At 39.0% G+C, this 18,609-nt stretch overlaps 1 protein-coding gene across 1 annotated transcript in view; it reads left to right on the top strand.

Moving 5' to 3' along the window:
- The first annotated feature begins 287 nt into the window (after window positions 1-287).
- Window positions 288-18,609, top strand: part of lmcd1 (LIM and cysteine-rich domains 1) — a 29,140-nt gene continuing 10,818 nt past the window's right edge. The window contains exons 1-3 of the mRNA XM_007251485.4: window positions 288-410; window positions 11,219-11,307; window positions 12,427-12,682. Of these exons, the coding sequence (XP_007251547.3) occupies window positions 384-410; window positions 11,219-11,307; window positions 12,427-12,682 (372 nt within the window). The 5' untranslated portion in view covers window positions 288-383. The remainder of the gene's footprint in view (window positions 411-11,218; window positions 11,308-12,426; window positions 12,683-18,609) is intronic.

The raw sequence follows: 18,609 nt of genomic DNA, 5'->3' as shown, positions 1-18,609 counted from the left end.
TTTTCGGGTTTTCGACGGCCGAGGTGAAAATGCAGCCCGCTGATTGGTCGAGGCGGGCGTTTTCTGTGCTGTGATTGGCGGGTGGGACCGGGACCGTGTCTGCTCGCTAGGGATTCCCAGCAGTTCTTTTTTTCTTTCTGAGACTCCACCCGTATTACAGCACAACCCCGCCTCCTCCCGCGCTGCAGCCAATCCCAACGCAGCGGTCCAGATACGACTGGCCAATCCCGGCGCAGGAGGGCGTGGCTTTGGCGGAATGCGGGCGGGAAACAGGCTCGCCACCCAAACCCCGCTTCAGTTAAATAGCCTCGGTCACACATGGAGAGCAGCAGCTCGGAGCCTCACACACACCGCACTCTGGAAATACACCCAGTTTAGGAGACATGGAGGTGATTTCAGGACTGCAGAAGGTGAGAAAACTGCATTTTAAACTGTTTTCTATAGAAAAAAAAACACATTTTAAAAGCTTAAAAGTTCACTTAGTTTACTTAGTTTAACATAATTTAACATAAGTTTTTTTTCAGCTGTAAACATGCAGAATATGCTGGAATGGATTTAATAAACAAAATAAAGCACACTGAAAACTAACTTGTAAGGTCTGAGGCTGGTAACTCTGATGAACATATTCAGTACAACAGAGGGAACTCTTGCTCTTCCTTTCCTGGGCAGTCCTGATGAGTGCCAGTTTCATCATTATAACATTTTTGATGTTTTTTTTTTTTTTTTTGCGTCGACTGTACTTGAGGATACTTTCTAAGTTCTACTTTATTAGTTAAACGATAAAACAATGATCCTGTTTGTTTAAATAACCTGCTGGTGCACCTTCCCAGCATGAAAGCGCAGGTTAGTTTTCTCTGCTGAGAAGTGCAAAAGCATTGCACTGTTAAAATATCAATCTGCCTGTCAGTCAGAGTGCCACACTGATTTGTTTATTTTATGATACACCCAAAACACACCCATGATTAATTAAAAAAAATACATACATGCCTATTGCATGTTTTGAGCTGTGCAAAGTGTACTTTTCCTGTTGTTACGACAGTAAAGACACACTGACACTAACATTGTGATGTAATCAAGCTCACTAAAATAGGACTTTTAAACTGCTTTTTGCCACAATTTAGCATTTTTGTACTTTTTCGTTTTGTAAAAAGCAGTTCAGACTGAAACATTCCTTATAAATTCATCACAAAGGGGCGTGGCTAAAGTTTGCTTTGTTTTTAATGTAGACCCTCAAGTGTGCCTCAAGAGTGAGTGCAGGTAGGAAGTGACCTGAAACCGTATGCAAATAAAAACACTGCTACTACCATAAAAAAAAAATGACTGAATAATAAATAACCTAGAAAAAAACTATGTAGAATTAAAACAGCCCCATGTGGAACAACTGTGGAACATCTGGCTCTAAAATAGTATGATAGCGACATGATAAAATAATGTTTTTTTTTTTTAGTATAAAGTGCAGCAAATAGCAAAACAAATACAAACAAATAGACTGCTATCAAGAATATCACAATATCACGATATAGAGTCTTACATTTTGGCCATGTTATTATATAAATATATATATATATATATATATATATATATATATATATATATATATATATATATATATATATATATATATATATATTTCTCGGCTGCAGAATGAACAGTACATTTATTTTGCAGCTAGTTTTGATTTTTAAAACTTTAGAAAGCCCTTTTTTATTAATATAAAATGTGAACCCATTAAAGGTGTGTGTAGATTTTTAGCTGAACGATTCTTCACAGATTTACTTTGCTTATTTGTTTAAACTCACGCAGAAAGGAGGCCAGTTAGCCCAGCGACCTCTCAGCCGTAACCCTCTGTCACTCTGCTGCTGCACACACAACCTGACAGGCCCATTAAAATACTTTCCTACGATTCAGCAGCAGCAGCAGCAGCTCCCGGCTCGTTGGTCAGGACCAGGACTGAGAGGTGCTGAAGCTTCAGCACAGAGCTGAGAAATTTACAGGCGCTGCAGCAGGGTTAGGGCTGAGCTGTGGGTGGGTGGACAGTGATGAGTCTGTATTAGTGCTCAGCTCCCGTGTGTGTGTGTGTGTGTGTGTGTGTGTGTGTGTGTGTGTGTGCGGCTACAGAAGGGACTTTTTAAAGTAGATCTTTTTAAAGTGTGTTTTTGTCTGTCTTGTGTTAAAGTGATCTGATGTGATAAACAGGGTCATAATAATGATACACTGTCAGGTCAGGTCAAGTCGTTTTATTATCAGTACTGCATTTTTACAGGACATACAGATAATTAAAATTACATTACTCTCCTTCCCAAAGTTACAGCAAAAAAACGATAGTAAAGCAATAGTTGACTAAAGTACAGGAAAAAAAAAAAAAACAGAACCCGATTCCAGTACATTTTGGTGATGTTATGGAAAAAATGAAGAGAGCACTTCAGTTTCTGATTCAGTTTCTCTGATTTTGCTATTTATAGGTATATATTTGAGTAAAATGAACATTGTTGTTTTATTCTATAAACTACAGACAACATTTCTCCCAAATTCCAAATAAAAATATTGTCATTTAGAGCATTTATTTGCAGAAAATGAAAAATGGCTGAAATAACAACAAAAAAAAAAAGAAGCAGAGCTTTCAGACCTCAAATAATACAAAGAAAACAACAAGTTCATATTCATGCAGTTTTAAGAGTTCAGAAATCAATATTTGGTGGAATAACCCTGATCCTGGTTTTTAATCACAGTTTTTTTCATGCATCTTGGCATCATGTTCTCCTCCACCAGTCTTACACACTGCTTTTGGATAACTTTATGCTGCTTTACTCCTGGTGCAAAAATTCAAGCAGTTCAGTTTGGTGGTTTGATGGCTTTTGATCATCCATCTTCCTCTTGATTATATTCCAGAGGTTTTCAATTTGGTAAAATCAAAGTAACTCATCATTTTTAAGTGCTCTCTTATTTTTTTTCCAGAGCTGTATACAATAATATGATAGGGCACACCCCCAGTCTGTGTATATCTAGAGTATATCAGCATATGAACTAAAAAAAAAACAGGCATAATTCATTGTTAAATAATTGTCCGACATTTTTCAGCCACTTTATATAACTATATTTAGTACTGTGCCCTTTAATTTGCTGGTATATGAAAATTATGTCTGTTCTTGTTGGCTACGCTGTTTTGTGCCCAAATCATAGATCCGTCAGAGTAATCACAAGATTTATTTCAATCCAGAGTCGCTGGATTAATTTTTCACCAAGATCTTGCAGCAGCATTGATGATGGTAGAGTCTGACAGCTGCACAAAGCAGCTCTTCTCCATCCAGCACATCCCAAAGATTCTCAATGAGGTTAAGGTCTGGACTCTGTGGTGAACTCTCTCAATCCATGTGTGAAAATGATAAATGATGATCTCATGCTCCCTGAACTCTTTCACAATTCCAGCACCATGAATCCTGATATTGTCTTATCTTGGAATATGGCCGCGATCATCAGGGAAGAAAAAATAAATCCATTGATACAGGAATAACCTGGTCTATATTCAGTATATTCATGTAGAGTCAGTTGACCTCATTCTTTCAGCAGCACATACTGTTGCTGAACCTAAACCTGCAGACCAACTGCTGCAGCATCAACCAACCAACCCACATCATTTACTTACTTGCTTACATCCAGGTGGAGACTTTTTTTTTTAATTATTGGACAGGCAGTGTATACAGGTATGTGCTAATAAATTAGAAATAACTAATCTTAAATAGTTAAGTAATGTTTTGAAATATCTAATTTTACATAAAACAGATTTAATTAGTTTAATGAGTTCAGGCTGATTGTGGGTTTACAGTGCAGGAACGGCGTTCCTCTGTCTGCAGACTGTTAGCAGATATCCGCGAGCGCTGCTGGAAATGGGGAGTTTTATGGACGGAGCTATTTGTGGAACATTTGGAATCCGCTGTGTGGATTTATCAGTGATAAAACTGACACAGACAGATTACGGTGTAGTGTTTGGCATTTAGAGAGCACGTTCCGTCCGAATCGCCGGCGTAAATTAGGGCCGCTCCTGACAGAATGAGAAAAGCCACTTTAAAATGTTTAGTCGCTCATAAATAAGCAAATTTGTGATTTGTTTTAGTGTAAAGTGACGGAGCCTGAAGTGCTTTAGCGTCTTTGTTCTACCCCTCGAGTAATTCCGGCTGATGAATGGCCACTTGACCTGCGTACGGCTCTGGAAACTAGAGCCTCGCAGCTCAACAGCGCAGCCGCTCAGAGCTTTACAACTCATTCATTAGAGATTTCAGGGCCTGCGAGTGTGTCAAGGGCGCAGTGTGTGAGCTGGTAACACTAACATCTCACACACTGTAGTTTCTGCTCCATTCTCCAGCTCTCTCTCTGTCTCTCTCTCTCTCTCTCATACACACAAACACACACTTTGTGTACTATAACACTATGTGGACAAAAGTATTAAGACACCTGTTCATTGTTCATTGTTTCTTCATTGTGAATAGAAAGGTATAAAAAATAGAAGTAATTACAATATAATTACCTATGTAATAGTAATAGGGATCTTATTAGTTTATTAGTAAATATATAGATATACAGGTGCATCTCCAAAAATTAGAATATCATTAAAAAGTTACTTTATTTCAGTAATTCAGTTGAAAATGTGAAAATCATAAACAGTATTATATAGATATATTAAACACACAGAGTGATCTGTTTTAAGGTTTTATTTCTTTTATTGTGATTATGATTATTATTATTATTATGGCTTACAGCCAATGAACCCCCCCCCCCCCCCCCCCCCCCCCCCCAAAAAAAAAAACCAGTGTCTCAGAAAATTAGAATATTATATAAGAACATTTTTTTGGCAGTACTGTGGGCAGTGTGCCAAGTCCTGCTGGAAAATGAAATCCGCATCTCTATAAAAGTTGTCAGCAGAGAGAAGCATGAATTGCTGTAAATTACTGATGATCAATGATGGAACAACTTTTTAGTATGAAGAATGTATTATAGATAAAAGCAACAAAGTTGAGGATGCTTAAATTCACACAAAAACAAAAATATACAATATATGCTAAAGTGCAGCATATTAAGTGCATGCATACAAACTTCAAACTTAAATTAAAAGTAATACAATACATACAAAAATAAATACAAAATGAAGTGGAACAGAATAGAAAATACAAAATTGCTTAAAAAAAAGGTGCAATGTTTTTGTTGTTGTTGTTGCAGCAGAATGTGAAATGGTGGTGCGCTGTTCTACTGTGCAGCAGCATCTGCACAAACATGGTATTTATGAAAGAGTAATCATTTAAAAAAAAACTGTAGCTGCATTCTCAGTCGTAAAATTAACTTTTTTGCTATTTATAGGTTTATGTTTAAGTAAAATGAACATTGTTGTTTTATTCTATAAACTATGAAAAAACATTTCTACCAAATTCCAAATAAAAATAGTGTCATTTAGAGCATTTATTTGCAGAAAATTAGAAATGTCTGAAATAACAAAAAAGACGCAGAGCTTTCAGACTTCAAATAATGCAGAGAAAACAAGTTAATATTCATCAAGTTTTAAGAGTTCAGAAATCAATATTTGGTGGAATAACCCTGGTTTTTAATCACAGTTTTCATGGATTTTGTTGGCATGTTCTCCTCCACCAGTCTTACACACTGCTTTTGGATAACTTTATGCCTGCACTCTTGTTGCAAAAATTCAAGCAGTTTTGCTTGATAATTCCTCTTGATTATATTCCAGAGGTTTCAATTTGGTAAAATCAAAGAAACTCATAATTTTTAAATGATCTCTTATTTTTTCCAGAGCTGTATAATAATATGTAAAATATAAGTGATGTAGTGTTTCTTCAGCAGCAGTGTCTAATTTGATTTAATCCACAAATAGACTTTTTTATCACATGTTTCATCTGTTTATCTCAGGAACCATGAGGTAACCCTTCGATTCTGAGAAGCGTATAAAGGGCTTTAGCAGGGTGGATGTGTGAAGTGCTGGTGTTTTGTTTGCCCTCTGTTTTCATGATGCTATTTTTCCCGACCCTTCATCACCGGGATTAATCCGCAGTCTTTACAGGGGGATATTCCCAGTGGGACTCATGCTGGTGTGGTGATGAGAGACCTGCTGGGGTTCTGGACGTGTTGATGGAGCAGCTATTGCCAAACAACCTCAGTGAGGGACGGAGAGAGACGAGGCTGGGAGATCGTGTTTTTATTTATCTGTCCCCTCACACTGTCCTTTACGGGTAAAGACAGAGGACAGAGCTCTCTTAGCACTTAGCTAACTGCTAGCACACAGATGCTAACTGCTAACGAGCAGAACTGCAAGCGTTAGGCTTAACAAACAGGTTAAAATGAGTTAATTAAGGGCTGCCACTACTATTTGAGGATTGCTGGTTCGAACCCCGGGCCATGCATCAGCAGCCGGAGTCTGAGAGAGCACAATTGGCTACTCTCTCTCCACACATCTCTCCCAAAGTACTGTTGGTCAGCCCAGGTGTTTGTTAGCTGAGGTATCAGAGCAGGGGATCCGGCGCTGTGGGTAGTTCCTTTTAGGCAGCATCCTGTGTGCAGCATCTTGTAGGCAGCGTCCTGTGAGTAGTGTCCTGTAGCTAGTGTCCTGTAGCTATTTTGGGACTGGTAACTCTGATTAACTTTTTTGAAATGTTTCGGATTGACTGACCTTTATTTCTTAAATATTTTTTTCTTTACTTAGTTTAGTAGTGCCTGTGAGCAGTGTCCTGTATGCAGTGTCCTGTATGCAGTGGTCCTGTAGGCAGCATCCTGTGGACAGCGACCTGTGGGTAACATCCTGTGGGTAGTGTCCTATAGGCAGCATCCTGTGGGTAGCGTCCTGTGGGCAGTGCCCTTGCGGCAGCGTTCTGTGGGCAGTGTCCTGTATGCAGAGTCCTGTAGGCAGTGTCCTGTAGGTAGTGCCCTGTAGGCAGCGTCCTGTAAGCAGCGTCCTGTGGGTAGTGTCCTGTATGCTGCATCCTGTGGGTAGCGTCCTGTAGGCAGCATCCTGTAGGTAGCGTCCTGTAGGTAGTGTCCTGTAGGCAGCGTCCTGTGTGCAGCATCCTCTGTGCAGCATCCTGTGGGCAGCATCCTGTATGCAGTGGTTTGTAGGTAGTGCCCTATAGGCAGCACCCTGTGGGCAGTGTCCTGTGGGTAGCACCCTGTGGGCAACAGCCTTGGGTCAGTGTTCTGTGGACAGTGTCCTGTAGGCACAGTCCTGTGGGTAGTGTCTTTTGGGAAGTGTCCGGTAGCTTCTGAGACTGATAACTCTAATGAACTTATTCTGTGAAACAGAACTAACTCTTGCTCTTCCATTCCCGGGGTGTTCCTGATGAATGCCAATTTCATCATCATGAGGAGTTGGATGGACTTTGTGACTGTGATTGAGGATTGCACTTTTAGAGTTTTTGAAATGTTTTGGATTGACGAACCTTTATTTCTTAAAGTTTTACTTAATTTTTTTTTTCTTTACTCAGTTCAGTAGTTCCTGTGGGTAGCGTCCTATGGGTAGTGTCCTGTAGCTATTCTGAGGTTGATAACTCTGATAAACTTATCCTGTAAAACAGAGCTAACTCTTGCTCTTTCTTTCCTGAGACGGTCCTGATGAGTGCCTGTTTCATCCTCATAACATGTTTGATAGACTTTGTGACTGTGATTGAGGATTGCACTTTCAAAGTTATTAAGTTTATTAAGTAAAGTCATTTTTTTTCTTTACTTAAAAGTGAATAATAGGTGCAGAAGCAGGGAGGTGGTCATAATGTAACGCTTGATTGGTGTGTGGTGGTGACACACAGTCAGAATTACAGATAACAGGGAGGTCTGGGAGGTTAATGATATCATCACAGTCATGGGAGAGCTCTGCTTCCAAGTGCTGTCATGCACACTTGAATGTGTCAGTGTGTGTGAGTGTGTGTGTGTGTTGCGCTGCTTTGTGACACACTCAGTGTGTGTCTGGACCAGTATGAATCTGTGTCCCGGCATGCCTGAGTCACCAGCAGTACCTCTCCTCTCCTGACTTTTACAGCGTATGAGTGAAATGTGATCAGACAGTAACTTCTGTTACACTGCAGATCTGGAGTTTTCATCAGCCTGATGTTCAGCTCGTCTGGCTGTGAATGAATGACTGTCTGGTGGCTCAACTGTCAAAACAAATTCGGAGCAATAATTCCAATAAGAAAAAGAGTCCAGCAGTAACGACTGGAAAGGAAATTAAAGTTAAATATATAATGAACCAATATTAGGTACTTTTTTCAGTTTACATACAGCCAAAGGTACCAGTCCAAAGATTGGACACACCTTCTCATTCAGTGATTTTATTTGTTTTATTTTTTCCTACATAACGTATCGTACTCAATAAGGGTGGGCGATATGGCCCTAAAATAATGTCACAATATTTCATGGTGTCACGCCCTCGCTCCATTTCCCAGTGTGTTTCCCCTGTAATTTTCCGTCACGTGTCTGTAATTTGTAGCCCCGCCCTTTCCCCAGAAAAAAAAAAGAATTTTATCAGATTTGTAACAGAAGTCAATGATTCAGAATGAGGTCATGATACTAATAATAACACACTCCAAATATCTCCATATATCCAGGATTAAAGTAAAGTAAATGATACTGTTTATACTGATATATAATGGGAAATTAGAGCAGTGTGAATTTTTCCTTTTGCTAAAAACAGTAAATAAAGTAGTAACCTGATGTGATAATTAGGGGTGGACGATATGGCACGATATTTACATTTACATTTACATTTATGGTATTTAGCAGACGCCCTTATCCAGAGCGACTTACAACAGTGCTTCAAAGTTACTTAAGATATCCAAAGCTAGTTTGTAGACTAGGATCAAGAGATACATAGAGCTTAATCATGTTAAGAACCCTAGGAACCTTTTTTTTTATTTATTTTTTTTTATTATTAGTTTAGGAACTCTTTGAAATTTCAGGGTATCATATCGCTCACGATATTAAAAAATGTTGGTGATATTATCGCGTACGATATGATATGGCACACCCCTTGTACTCAATAATATCGCCAACATTTTTGAATATCGTAAACGATATTATACTAAAAATATCGTGCCACCGACTAATTATCGACCCACCCCTAATTATCACATCAGGGTTATACTTTTTTACTGTTTTTAGCCAAATTAAAAAAAAATCACACTGTGCATATTTCCCATTATATATCTACTTAAGACTTTAAGATTATATCTGTCCAATATAATTTATTTTACTTTAATCCTGGATATATGGAGATATCTGGAGTGTGTTATTATTAGTATCATGACATTCTGGATCATTAACTTCTGCTACAAATCTGATTTTTTTTTTGTATTTTTTAAATATCTTAGTTATTCATTTTGTTATTGTAGTGTATTTTTCAAATATATATTTTTTATTCAGTGTTTTGTCATATCACCAAGAGTATCATTATCACGAAAATACCATGAAATATTGTGATATTATTTTAGCGCCTTGTCATCCATCCCTATACTGAAGTCATCCAGACTATTCTGATGCTGGTAACTCTGATAATCGTATCCTGTGAAACAAAGGTAACTCTTGCTCTTCCTTACCTGGGCTGCTCCTGATGAGTGCCAGTTTCAGCATCACAATGAACATAGTGTTTGCTAGTCTTTCCGACTGCTCCTGGGGATTGCACTTTAAAGTTCTTAAAAAAAAGTTACAATAAATTCAAGTAATTAACTCTTGACGAGTTCAGCACAGCTGTTAACTGAAAGCATGTTAACCATTCCACTTGACTCTACCTCAAAAAGCTGACTGAGCAAAGGAGCTACTTAAAAGTATCTAAAATATAAACCATATTCTGCTTTGTTTAACCATTTTTTGATGACATTAGTATCAATCTACAACCCAGAACATTTTAAAATAATAAAAAAAAACTACTACATATTAAATTTTAAGGTGTATCCAAACTTTGACTGGTACTGTATATATGTCACGTCTGGTGCTGTTAGCTCCTCTGTCCCTTCCACACCAAGCTCTAACGGAGGTTCTCAGGTCAACAACTACACTACCCAGAATGCACCACCCGCTGACATCACGCACTCACCTGATCACGTGACACCTCACCTGCTTCCTCCAGGAAGTCCCGAATACTGATTACTGGCACTATAAAGGTGCACGCCAAACAGACTACCACGCCGCGTATTGTAGGTTCTCCTCTTTACAAAGTGTTACTTTATCTCTTGTCTCAGTTTACTTTGTGTATGACCTTGCTTTTGTTTTCTCGACGCCGATTATTGCCTTTGCCTCTGATACTGGATTGTTTGTGTATGACTTGGACTGTGTTTTCACTACTGCCTCTTGGATTACCTCTGATACTGGATTGCTCGTGTATGAACTCTGGACTGGTTATCGTTTCTGGTATGGTTTTGCCTTCATTACTCTGTTTACTGGTGATCACCCATTTCTCTGTATCGACGCTGATTACATCTGTTTATTCTTATAATAAACACATTTTGATTTTATCAGTATCTGCACGTGTCTGCCATTCTGTACATACCATGACAATATACAGTATTTAAGGATTAGGAGTGTCTACCATCCCACAAACTGTATAAATGTGAAATAAGACAATCTATTTAAAAAGAGGATTTCAGCATATTCAGATTTGGCTTAGCTTCCTATATAACAAGCCGTCTTATTATAGAGGTAGTATTACAGTATACAGTTGCAAAAAAAAAGTATGTGAACCCTTTGGGATTACTTGCATTTCTGCATAAATGAATCATTAAATGTGTTCTGATCTTCATCCAAGTCACAACAATAGACAAACACAGTCTGCTTAAACTAATACCACACTAAAATTATATGTGTGCATGGTTTTATTGAACACAACATGTTAACATTCACAGTGCAGGGTCACAGGCCACAGGTTTCAAGCAATATGGGAACAAAAAAAATGATTTCTCTGCTGCTGAAAAGTGTGAAATAGTGCAGTGTTTTGGACAAGGTATAAACACTAGTATGAAATTAGATATTTTACGAAAACTGAACGTGATCATCGTACTGTAAAGAGAGATTTGTGTCTGATTCAGATTCATGAGGTGGACCCGAGCGGTTTCTTTCTGCAGGGTAAAGATCTTTCTCTTTGTTGCCATTCCCTGAATAATAATTCTCTCCCCTCTCTCTCTTTTCTCTTTTTTTTTTCTCTCTCTTTTTTGCCTCTGGCTTTTCTTTTCTTTGTTCCCCCCAGATGTCAGTGGGGCAGCCGCCAGCAGGACGGGGTGCGGTGTGTCTGACATGTAAAGGGATCTGCTCTGGATTCCTGCCACATTCCTGGAGGTGATTTATTCTCTCTGCTAAAAACGTAAAGAAAATGAGGAAAGGGCTTCCCGGCCCTCCCTCCCTCCCTCTCGCTCTGTTCCCTCGACGTTTGCAGAATGCAGGGCTCGATTCGCCGCGAGCTCGTCGCCACCCTTTGTGGGCGTCTCTGTTTAGATTTCCGCAGGCTTGAAAGACGATTTGTGACAAATAAGACGGCGAGCCGGAGCAAACGGAAACGTTTGTAAAAGGTTATTGCACTTGATCTGATATAAGCTGAGCGCCGCTAAGTGCAGATCGTGTAAGCTGTCGACAATGGAAATGCATTTTCTTGTTTACTCTGTGCTTTGATCCCTCAGGGCTTTGTAGGCTCATTTTGTAGGGTGTAATTATAACAAATATCAAAGCAATTATAACAAAAGTTCAATTATTTATTGCTTAGAAGCTGGCAGTTGATGTAGCTCATGATGTTAGTGAAGTTATTTACAGCGACACTAGTAAGGAACAGGGGTGTTGCCATGTTTTTTACTTCTTAATTCTTAAAAAATAAGTCAGACGAGCACTGGATATTAATCTACACCGATTTCGCTCCCGAAAGCTGATTATTTGGGTGAGAAAAGCACTTCCATTTATTTACAGTAAGTTTAAGTTAGATTTCCAGATTTCCACTAAGGCTGGGTGCAGCAGCATTAGCGTCTGCCGCCCGACAGTGCTACACTGAGGAACCCTGAGTGTTAGCTTGCAGTTCGTCCCATGTACTTTATTTTAACACAGGTAACACACAGGCTACAGTCCAACATACTCACCTCTGAACAGCAAAAGAGCTAGCGCTTAGTGTGGTTAGTGGCTAATGCTAATGGTGCTCCAGTAGTGCTAGCCAGGGGTTAACAACAGGCTACAGTCCGATATATTTGCCTCTGAACAGAGAAAGAGTGGCTTTACTGCTCGTTAATACCTGACTGGTAAAATTCATACATAAGGCGCACCGAATTATAAGGTGCACTAATGATTTTTGGGAAAATTTTAGGATTTTAAGTGCGCCTATCTATTCAATTGGCTAAGTATCTTCCCAGTTACCCAGCACCAAAATAGGTCCAACAAGCAAAGAAACGGACGATTTATCCATTTATTCTCCAACAGGAAAGCCTGCACACAGTGCCACTGCAGCCAGGAAGACCACGCCCCCAGCTCAGACGTCGAGGACGACCGCAAGATGGGCGGACTGTTGGCCGACTCCAAATACGCCCACCTGACGGCCAAAGTGAAGGGCGGAGATGGCCTCAGGGTGTACAAACGCAACCGCATGATCATCACCAACCCTGTGGTGTCGCGCAAGGACCCCACCTTCAACACCATCACCTACGACTGGGCTCCACCGGGCCTTACCCAGAAACTGGTGAGAGAAAATCAAAGAAAGACTTGTCTTCTATTGTCTTCTATTAATGTTCCATCACAGTTAGCTCAAAGTACAATAACTACATACCTGCAGTGCCACCAGGTGGGCAGTTATTTTTCCAGTCACAAAAGAAAAGCATTTATTTGCAGAAAATGAGAAATGATTAAAATAACAAAAATGATGCAGAACTTTCAGACCTTAAATAATGCAAAGAAAACAACAAGTTCATATTCATAAAGTTTTAAGAGTTCAGAAATCAGTATTTGGTGGAATAAACCCTGGTTGGTTTTTAATCACAGTTTTCATGCATCTTGGCATCATGTTCTCCTCCACCAGTCTTACACACTGCTTTTGGATAACTTTATGCTGCTTTACTCCTGGTGCAGAAATTCAAGCAGTTCAGTTTGGTGGTTTGATGGTTTGTGATCATTCATCTTCCTCTTGATTATATTCCAGAGGTTTTCAATTTGGTAAAATCAAAGAAACTCATCATTTTTAAGTGCTCTTTTATTTTTTTCCAGAGCTGTAGAAAAGAAAAACATATTCACTATATTCATATATATATATATATATATATATATATGTTGGACACAAATGGCTATGGACACAAATACAGACTATTAAGCAAAAACACACACACAGTAAAATTGTGAGCAAATGTGCCTGGAGGGCTGTGGCATCTAGGGAGTAGTGAGGGTCAAGGGTTAAGGACCTTGCTTGAGGGCCCAACATCAGCAACTTGTCAAAGCGAGTTATCAAATATACACCAGCACTCAGTACTCAGCTAGCGAGGTTGGCAATACTTTGCAAAGACTGGTAAATACAAAGAGTTTTATTTATATACAATACACATTCTAAAATAATAAAATACCTGTGCATCTCAAAAAAACTCAATTACTTTATTTCAGTTCAAATGTGAAACTCATATATTATATAGATGTATTAAACACACAGAGTGATCTGTTTTAAGCGTTTAATTCTTTTATTGTTGATGATTATGAAGCTTACAGCCAATGAAAACCCAAAAATCAGTGTCTCAGCAAATTAGAACATTATACAAGAACTTTTGGCAGTGTGGGCAGTGTGCCAAATCCTGCTGGAAAATGAAATCCACATCTCCATAAAAGTTGTCAGTAGCAGAGGGAAGCTGTAAGATATGAAGTGCTGTAAGATTTTGTGGGAAAACAAAACTGCACTGACTTTAGACTTGATAATAAAACACAGTGGATCAACACCAGCAGATGACAGACATGACTCTCCAAACCATCACTGATTGTGGAAACTCTGCTCCCTTGATTTACAAATGAAATTTACTGATGATCAGTGATGGTTTAGAGAGACATGTCTGTCATCTGCTGGTGTTGATCCACTGTGATATATTAAGTGAGTGTTGGCATAGCTGTAAAAATTCACTTGCAGCTGTTCATTCTTACTGCGCTAAACAAAGGAAAGCCTCCACCCTCATGACAGGGGATCAAGAGAGGGGCACTGGTGTTACTGTTACATAATGAACGAGACGGCCAGTCTTTGTTTTGTTTGTTCCAGGCAACCCACAGGATAGTCTGGCTAAAATAGACCTCGCTCAGTGCTCGGCTTCACAAAAATTGTTTTTTTTTTCGTCTTTTGCTATTTTTGTCTGAAAAATGTTGGTTGTCAAATATTCAGCGCATTCCTATGATTTGTAATCGAGCTCTGTGAGTTTTGAAGAACCGCTTAATGGTTTAAACAGCTCACCACACAGAGGTTCTACTCTTACATTGAAAGACCATCAGAGGAGCAGTTGAAGCACCTTTATTTTTAGGAGTTTAATAACGTTATAAATATCAGGACAATGCTAAAATCTGCTGGCCTAAACCCTGGAACAGGACGCTTCGCTTTGTGGAGGAATGAAGCTGACCTTTTCCCATCACAAAGCCTGGCTGTCCTGCTCCTATTCTTATACTGAGCTGTAATGCAGGCTGTCTGGACGCTCTGTTGTCGGGGAGGTGGAGGTTGTGAGGTTGGTGGTGGTGTTTGGGAGGGATTTTAATGCTATGATTGGTCCTTCCAGTTGGGCCATTGGCAATATGCAGTGGGTTAGAGGCCTGGCAGCGAGCCCTGCTGTACTGTTCCGCTCCCGGCAGCCAGGAAGTGTGTCCGCTGTGTGCCGGAGTGAAGGACTTTCGTCCCTCGGGGGAAAGGGAAGCTGAGTTTCATCCCCATGCCTTTTCCCATCCTGAGATCCAGTTGTGTCGGGGAGCTTTGTTCTCAATCACTGGCCTGACAGAATGACCGTGGAGGAATTTGGACTTGATGTTTGAGTCTATTTGATATAGCTGAGAAGGCCTAGCCTAGAAGGTCACATATACAGTAGTTGTACATATTTAGGCATATGGTAATTTGTGTGAGGATTAGTCTAACAAACCAGATGCTCACGGATGTAAAATGATACTTTGGGTTGATTAGTGCAGACTAGATAGAAGAAAAATAACCTAGAAAGCTAAAACCAACCAGCAAACAAAACAAAATGGCAAGAATTAGTCATATAAAAAAACAACAACATGTAAGCTACTCAGAGCTAGCGAGGTTGGCAATACTTTGCAAAGACATGTTTATATACAGTGCAGTGCACGAGGTAAAATAAAAAAGAAACAGGTGACAATGATTAGTACTCAAGCGATGCTGAGTGATAACCTGATTAGTGGGTTGCAAACCTACCATGCCACCATGATGGATGTCAGATGAGATGTACGTTAATTGAACAAGTGTTTGATTTTGATTTGCACAACAAAAGAGGAGCCTCTATTACTTGAACCTTAAACATTTAGTTTATCTGTACATATGGTAGTGCTGGGCGATAAAACGATATCGATAGTTATCGAGGAAACTATATATCGCGATAAGTCGGGGCGAGAAATTCGATAAACTAAATTTTCTATTTCCCGTTTAAGTAGCGTTGTGAAAAGGCGCAGCACGAGATCAGGCAGCACGCTGAACTGCTGCTCAGCCCAGTACAACCCCTCCCCTCCCCTCTCCACCATCCCCCTCCGCCCCACCCCCCGAGCCCCTCCACTCTGAACTCCTCACATAGCGGCTCCTTCTCTCCCATTTACTGGATAAACTTCATTTATACTATTCAGCGGCGCTACACTGGAAAACTCACCTTTTAAATATGAGGCATGCGTCTCCAAGATATTTAGAGAGGTGAGCTTGTTCAGATTTCTGAAGGCAGGTAAACGCTGCTCTGTTTGCTGCTAGTTAGATTAGCTTGTCTCCAGTTTAAAGTTAGCGATGTTTAGGTGTAAAAGGGATCTGTGCAATCTGTCATCATTAGCTAAGATGCTTTCACTGCTTTTTACATTCTAATAAACTAATGGGTAACGCACGTTAGCCGTGTTAATCCACGTTTCGTGTAAATTAAGGTTAACTTCAGCACGAGTGAGGGGTTAGTATATAAACACACAGAAAGGAAGCACTTTCCATCTTTTTTCCTAACTCTCACTGTTTCTGTTAGAAAACCCTGAGGGCAGCATTCTCCTCTGTCTTTGTGTTTTATAGTTTTTAACAGATAGAGAGTCTGTTATGCTGGATATTTTACTAAATACAGGAGATTATATAATCTGTCTAGCTGTATTTGAACTGAGCTAAACATTGCTGTTACTGAACTGGAGTTTTAAATACACTTAAGTAATGTAAGTCTAGTCTACTGAAAGCCAGTAATGTTAGTATAAATCTGTACTGCAGTAGAAGTGGATCATTTCAGAAACTTGACTTTATTCCTCCCACCTCCATTATAGGCCACTTTTTTTAAAATATTTAAATGTTAGCTTAATTTAAATGTAAAAAAAACTAAAGGCTCTTATTTAAAAAAAAACATAAGCAGTAAATTATCTAAAATTACAACAAATAGAAAATAGAAAAACAGTAAAACATATGTAATACATACTTTTTATATGACCAAAATTAAACTAGACTGAAATCTGACTAAAACTAATAATATCCGATAGACTAAAATGTAACTAAAACTATTATACATTTTAGTGAAAAGACTAAGACTGTATCAAAATCACCTGTCAAAATGAACACTGTGATATACTCTTGTATTTTGCTTTATGTAGTTGCCTGCATTCAGGGAGGGGAATGATCTTTTGATTAAATATAATTTTATAAAAATAAATAAAGTGTTATTGCAATTTAAATTAAACAGACATATAATGTAAAGGGTCTTACATATTTTTTAGTTTATATATTTGTCCCCTTTTTAAAATTAATTTAAAAGTGTAACAGAAAGTGATTTGATTTATATCGTGATACATATCGATATCGGCTGATATGAAAAACTATATCGTAATAAGATTTTTTTCCATATCGCCCAGCCCTAACATATGGTAAAAAAAAATATATATATATATATATACTTTATAGTATATACTTTATGCTGTTGCTGCTTAGAATTGGATTAAACTGTCTTGAATTTGCCTTTTGCTTGAGGGCTTTAAATTTGAAACGAAGGAGACAGGAAGTGCAGCAATAGGTAGAGAGAAATAAGTAAGACAAGGAAAAGAGATAAAGGAAAATGAAACTAGTCAACATAACAAATTATACTTTTTACAGTTAATATCTCATTCTTATTCTCATTCTGTCACATATGGCACCAGCACGGTTGCTTTATGACTCAAACAGTGTTTGATTGATGCCTAGCCTGTAGCACTACTAATTTGACAGTATTATATTAATTTAAATCCTTTTTTAGTCACAGAAATTCACAGTAAATCCCATGTAAGTGAAAGGCAGACTGTCTTTTGGTGAACAAACAAATGCTAATGCTAAGTACAGAAGCTCAGCAAACGTTACTATCCTAGTCCTGTACAGCTTACTTGTATATTTTTACAGGAAAACAACCAGTTTGTGAAGAGGCAGCTAATAGCTAGTAAACTGAGTACACTGATGAAGTATTGCTTATCACGCTTAAGAAACGATTTCTTAAAATTATTTAAAGGATTTCATGAGATGTCCCTTTTTTTAAATGACTGTATACCCAAAAGTTCTGTCACTACTGTTTTTTCCAACCATTTTAAGAGCGAATTTGAACCGAGAATGCCCAAACCACTGGTTTTAGAGAGATTTCCAACAAGATCTTCATGCTGTGCTGGGGCTGCTGTTACAGATAGCCTATCACAATTACCTCTCCACATTTGTAACAGGGCCGTCTTACAGTAAACGACTTAAAAGCAGTAAAAAAAAGAACTGTAGCACCATTGTTCTCCCTGCACAGACTCCACGCTGAGCGACGTAGATGTTTTCCTTCAGCGGGCTCATGAATGTCTGTGGTCGCTTTAATGTGCGCCTCATCATGCCTTGAAGAACAGTAGAGCTACCCAGTGGATGGCTGCGGTGCAGCGTTTAGCCGCGGGGCTCTGAACGAAAAACCTGCCAGAAAGCTAGCATAAAGAGAAGATAATCACCCAGGCCTAGCTGTGAGCATACTGAACGGCCACCTGGCTCGACTGAGCTTATATAGAAACCATACCATTCTGTTCTTCTGTCCAGCTGGCTGAAAAAACCCTCAATTATCCATTTATTCTGAGGCGAGCTCGAGTGTTGCTCCTTAGCTTAGCGACAGAGAAGTCTCTGTTAGCGTACGCTACGCCAAGAGCTCCACTGCTGAGCAAGCAAGGCTCTTTTCTTTTACAGAGGGAATGAATTCTTTCTAAATAGTGCCCAGGACACTCATAACATTGATTTACTCACTCAACAAGTCCGCTCTCTCTAACTACAGGCTTGCGAAGAAAGGAAGCAGCACAGCCTGGTTTCTTCAGGATTTAGCCTGCTATTTTTAATGCACAGTATCAGTATACAGTGTTTTTTTTTTTTGCAGTATTATACTGAAGGGATGGTAAATAAGAATAATCTGGGCACAAAACATTTCTTTTATTTGTGTTTTTTTT

This window comes from Astyanax mexicanus, chromosome 24, assembly GCF_023375975.1.
Source record: "Astyanax mexicanus isolate ESR-SI-001 chromosome 24, AstMex3_surface, whole genome shotgun sequence".
Taxonomy (NCBI): Eukaryota; Metazoa; Chordata; class Actinopteri; order Characiformes; family Acestrorhamphidae; genus Astyanax; species Astyanax mexicanus.
Note: the sequence above shows the minus strand (reverse complement) of the source record. Positions and strands in the feature narration are given on the sequence as shown.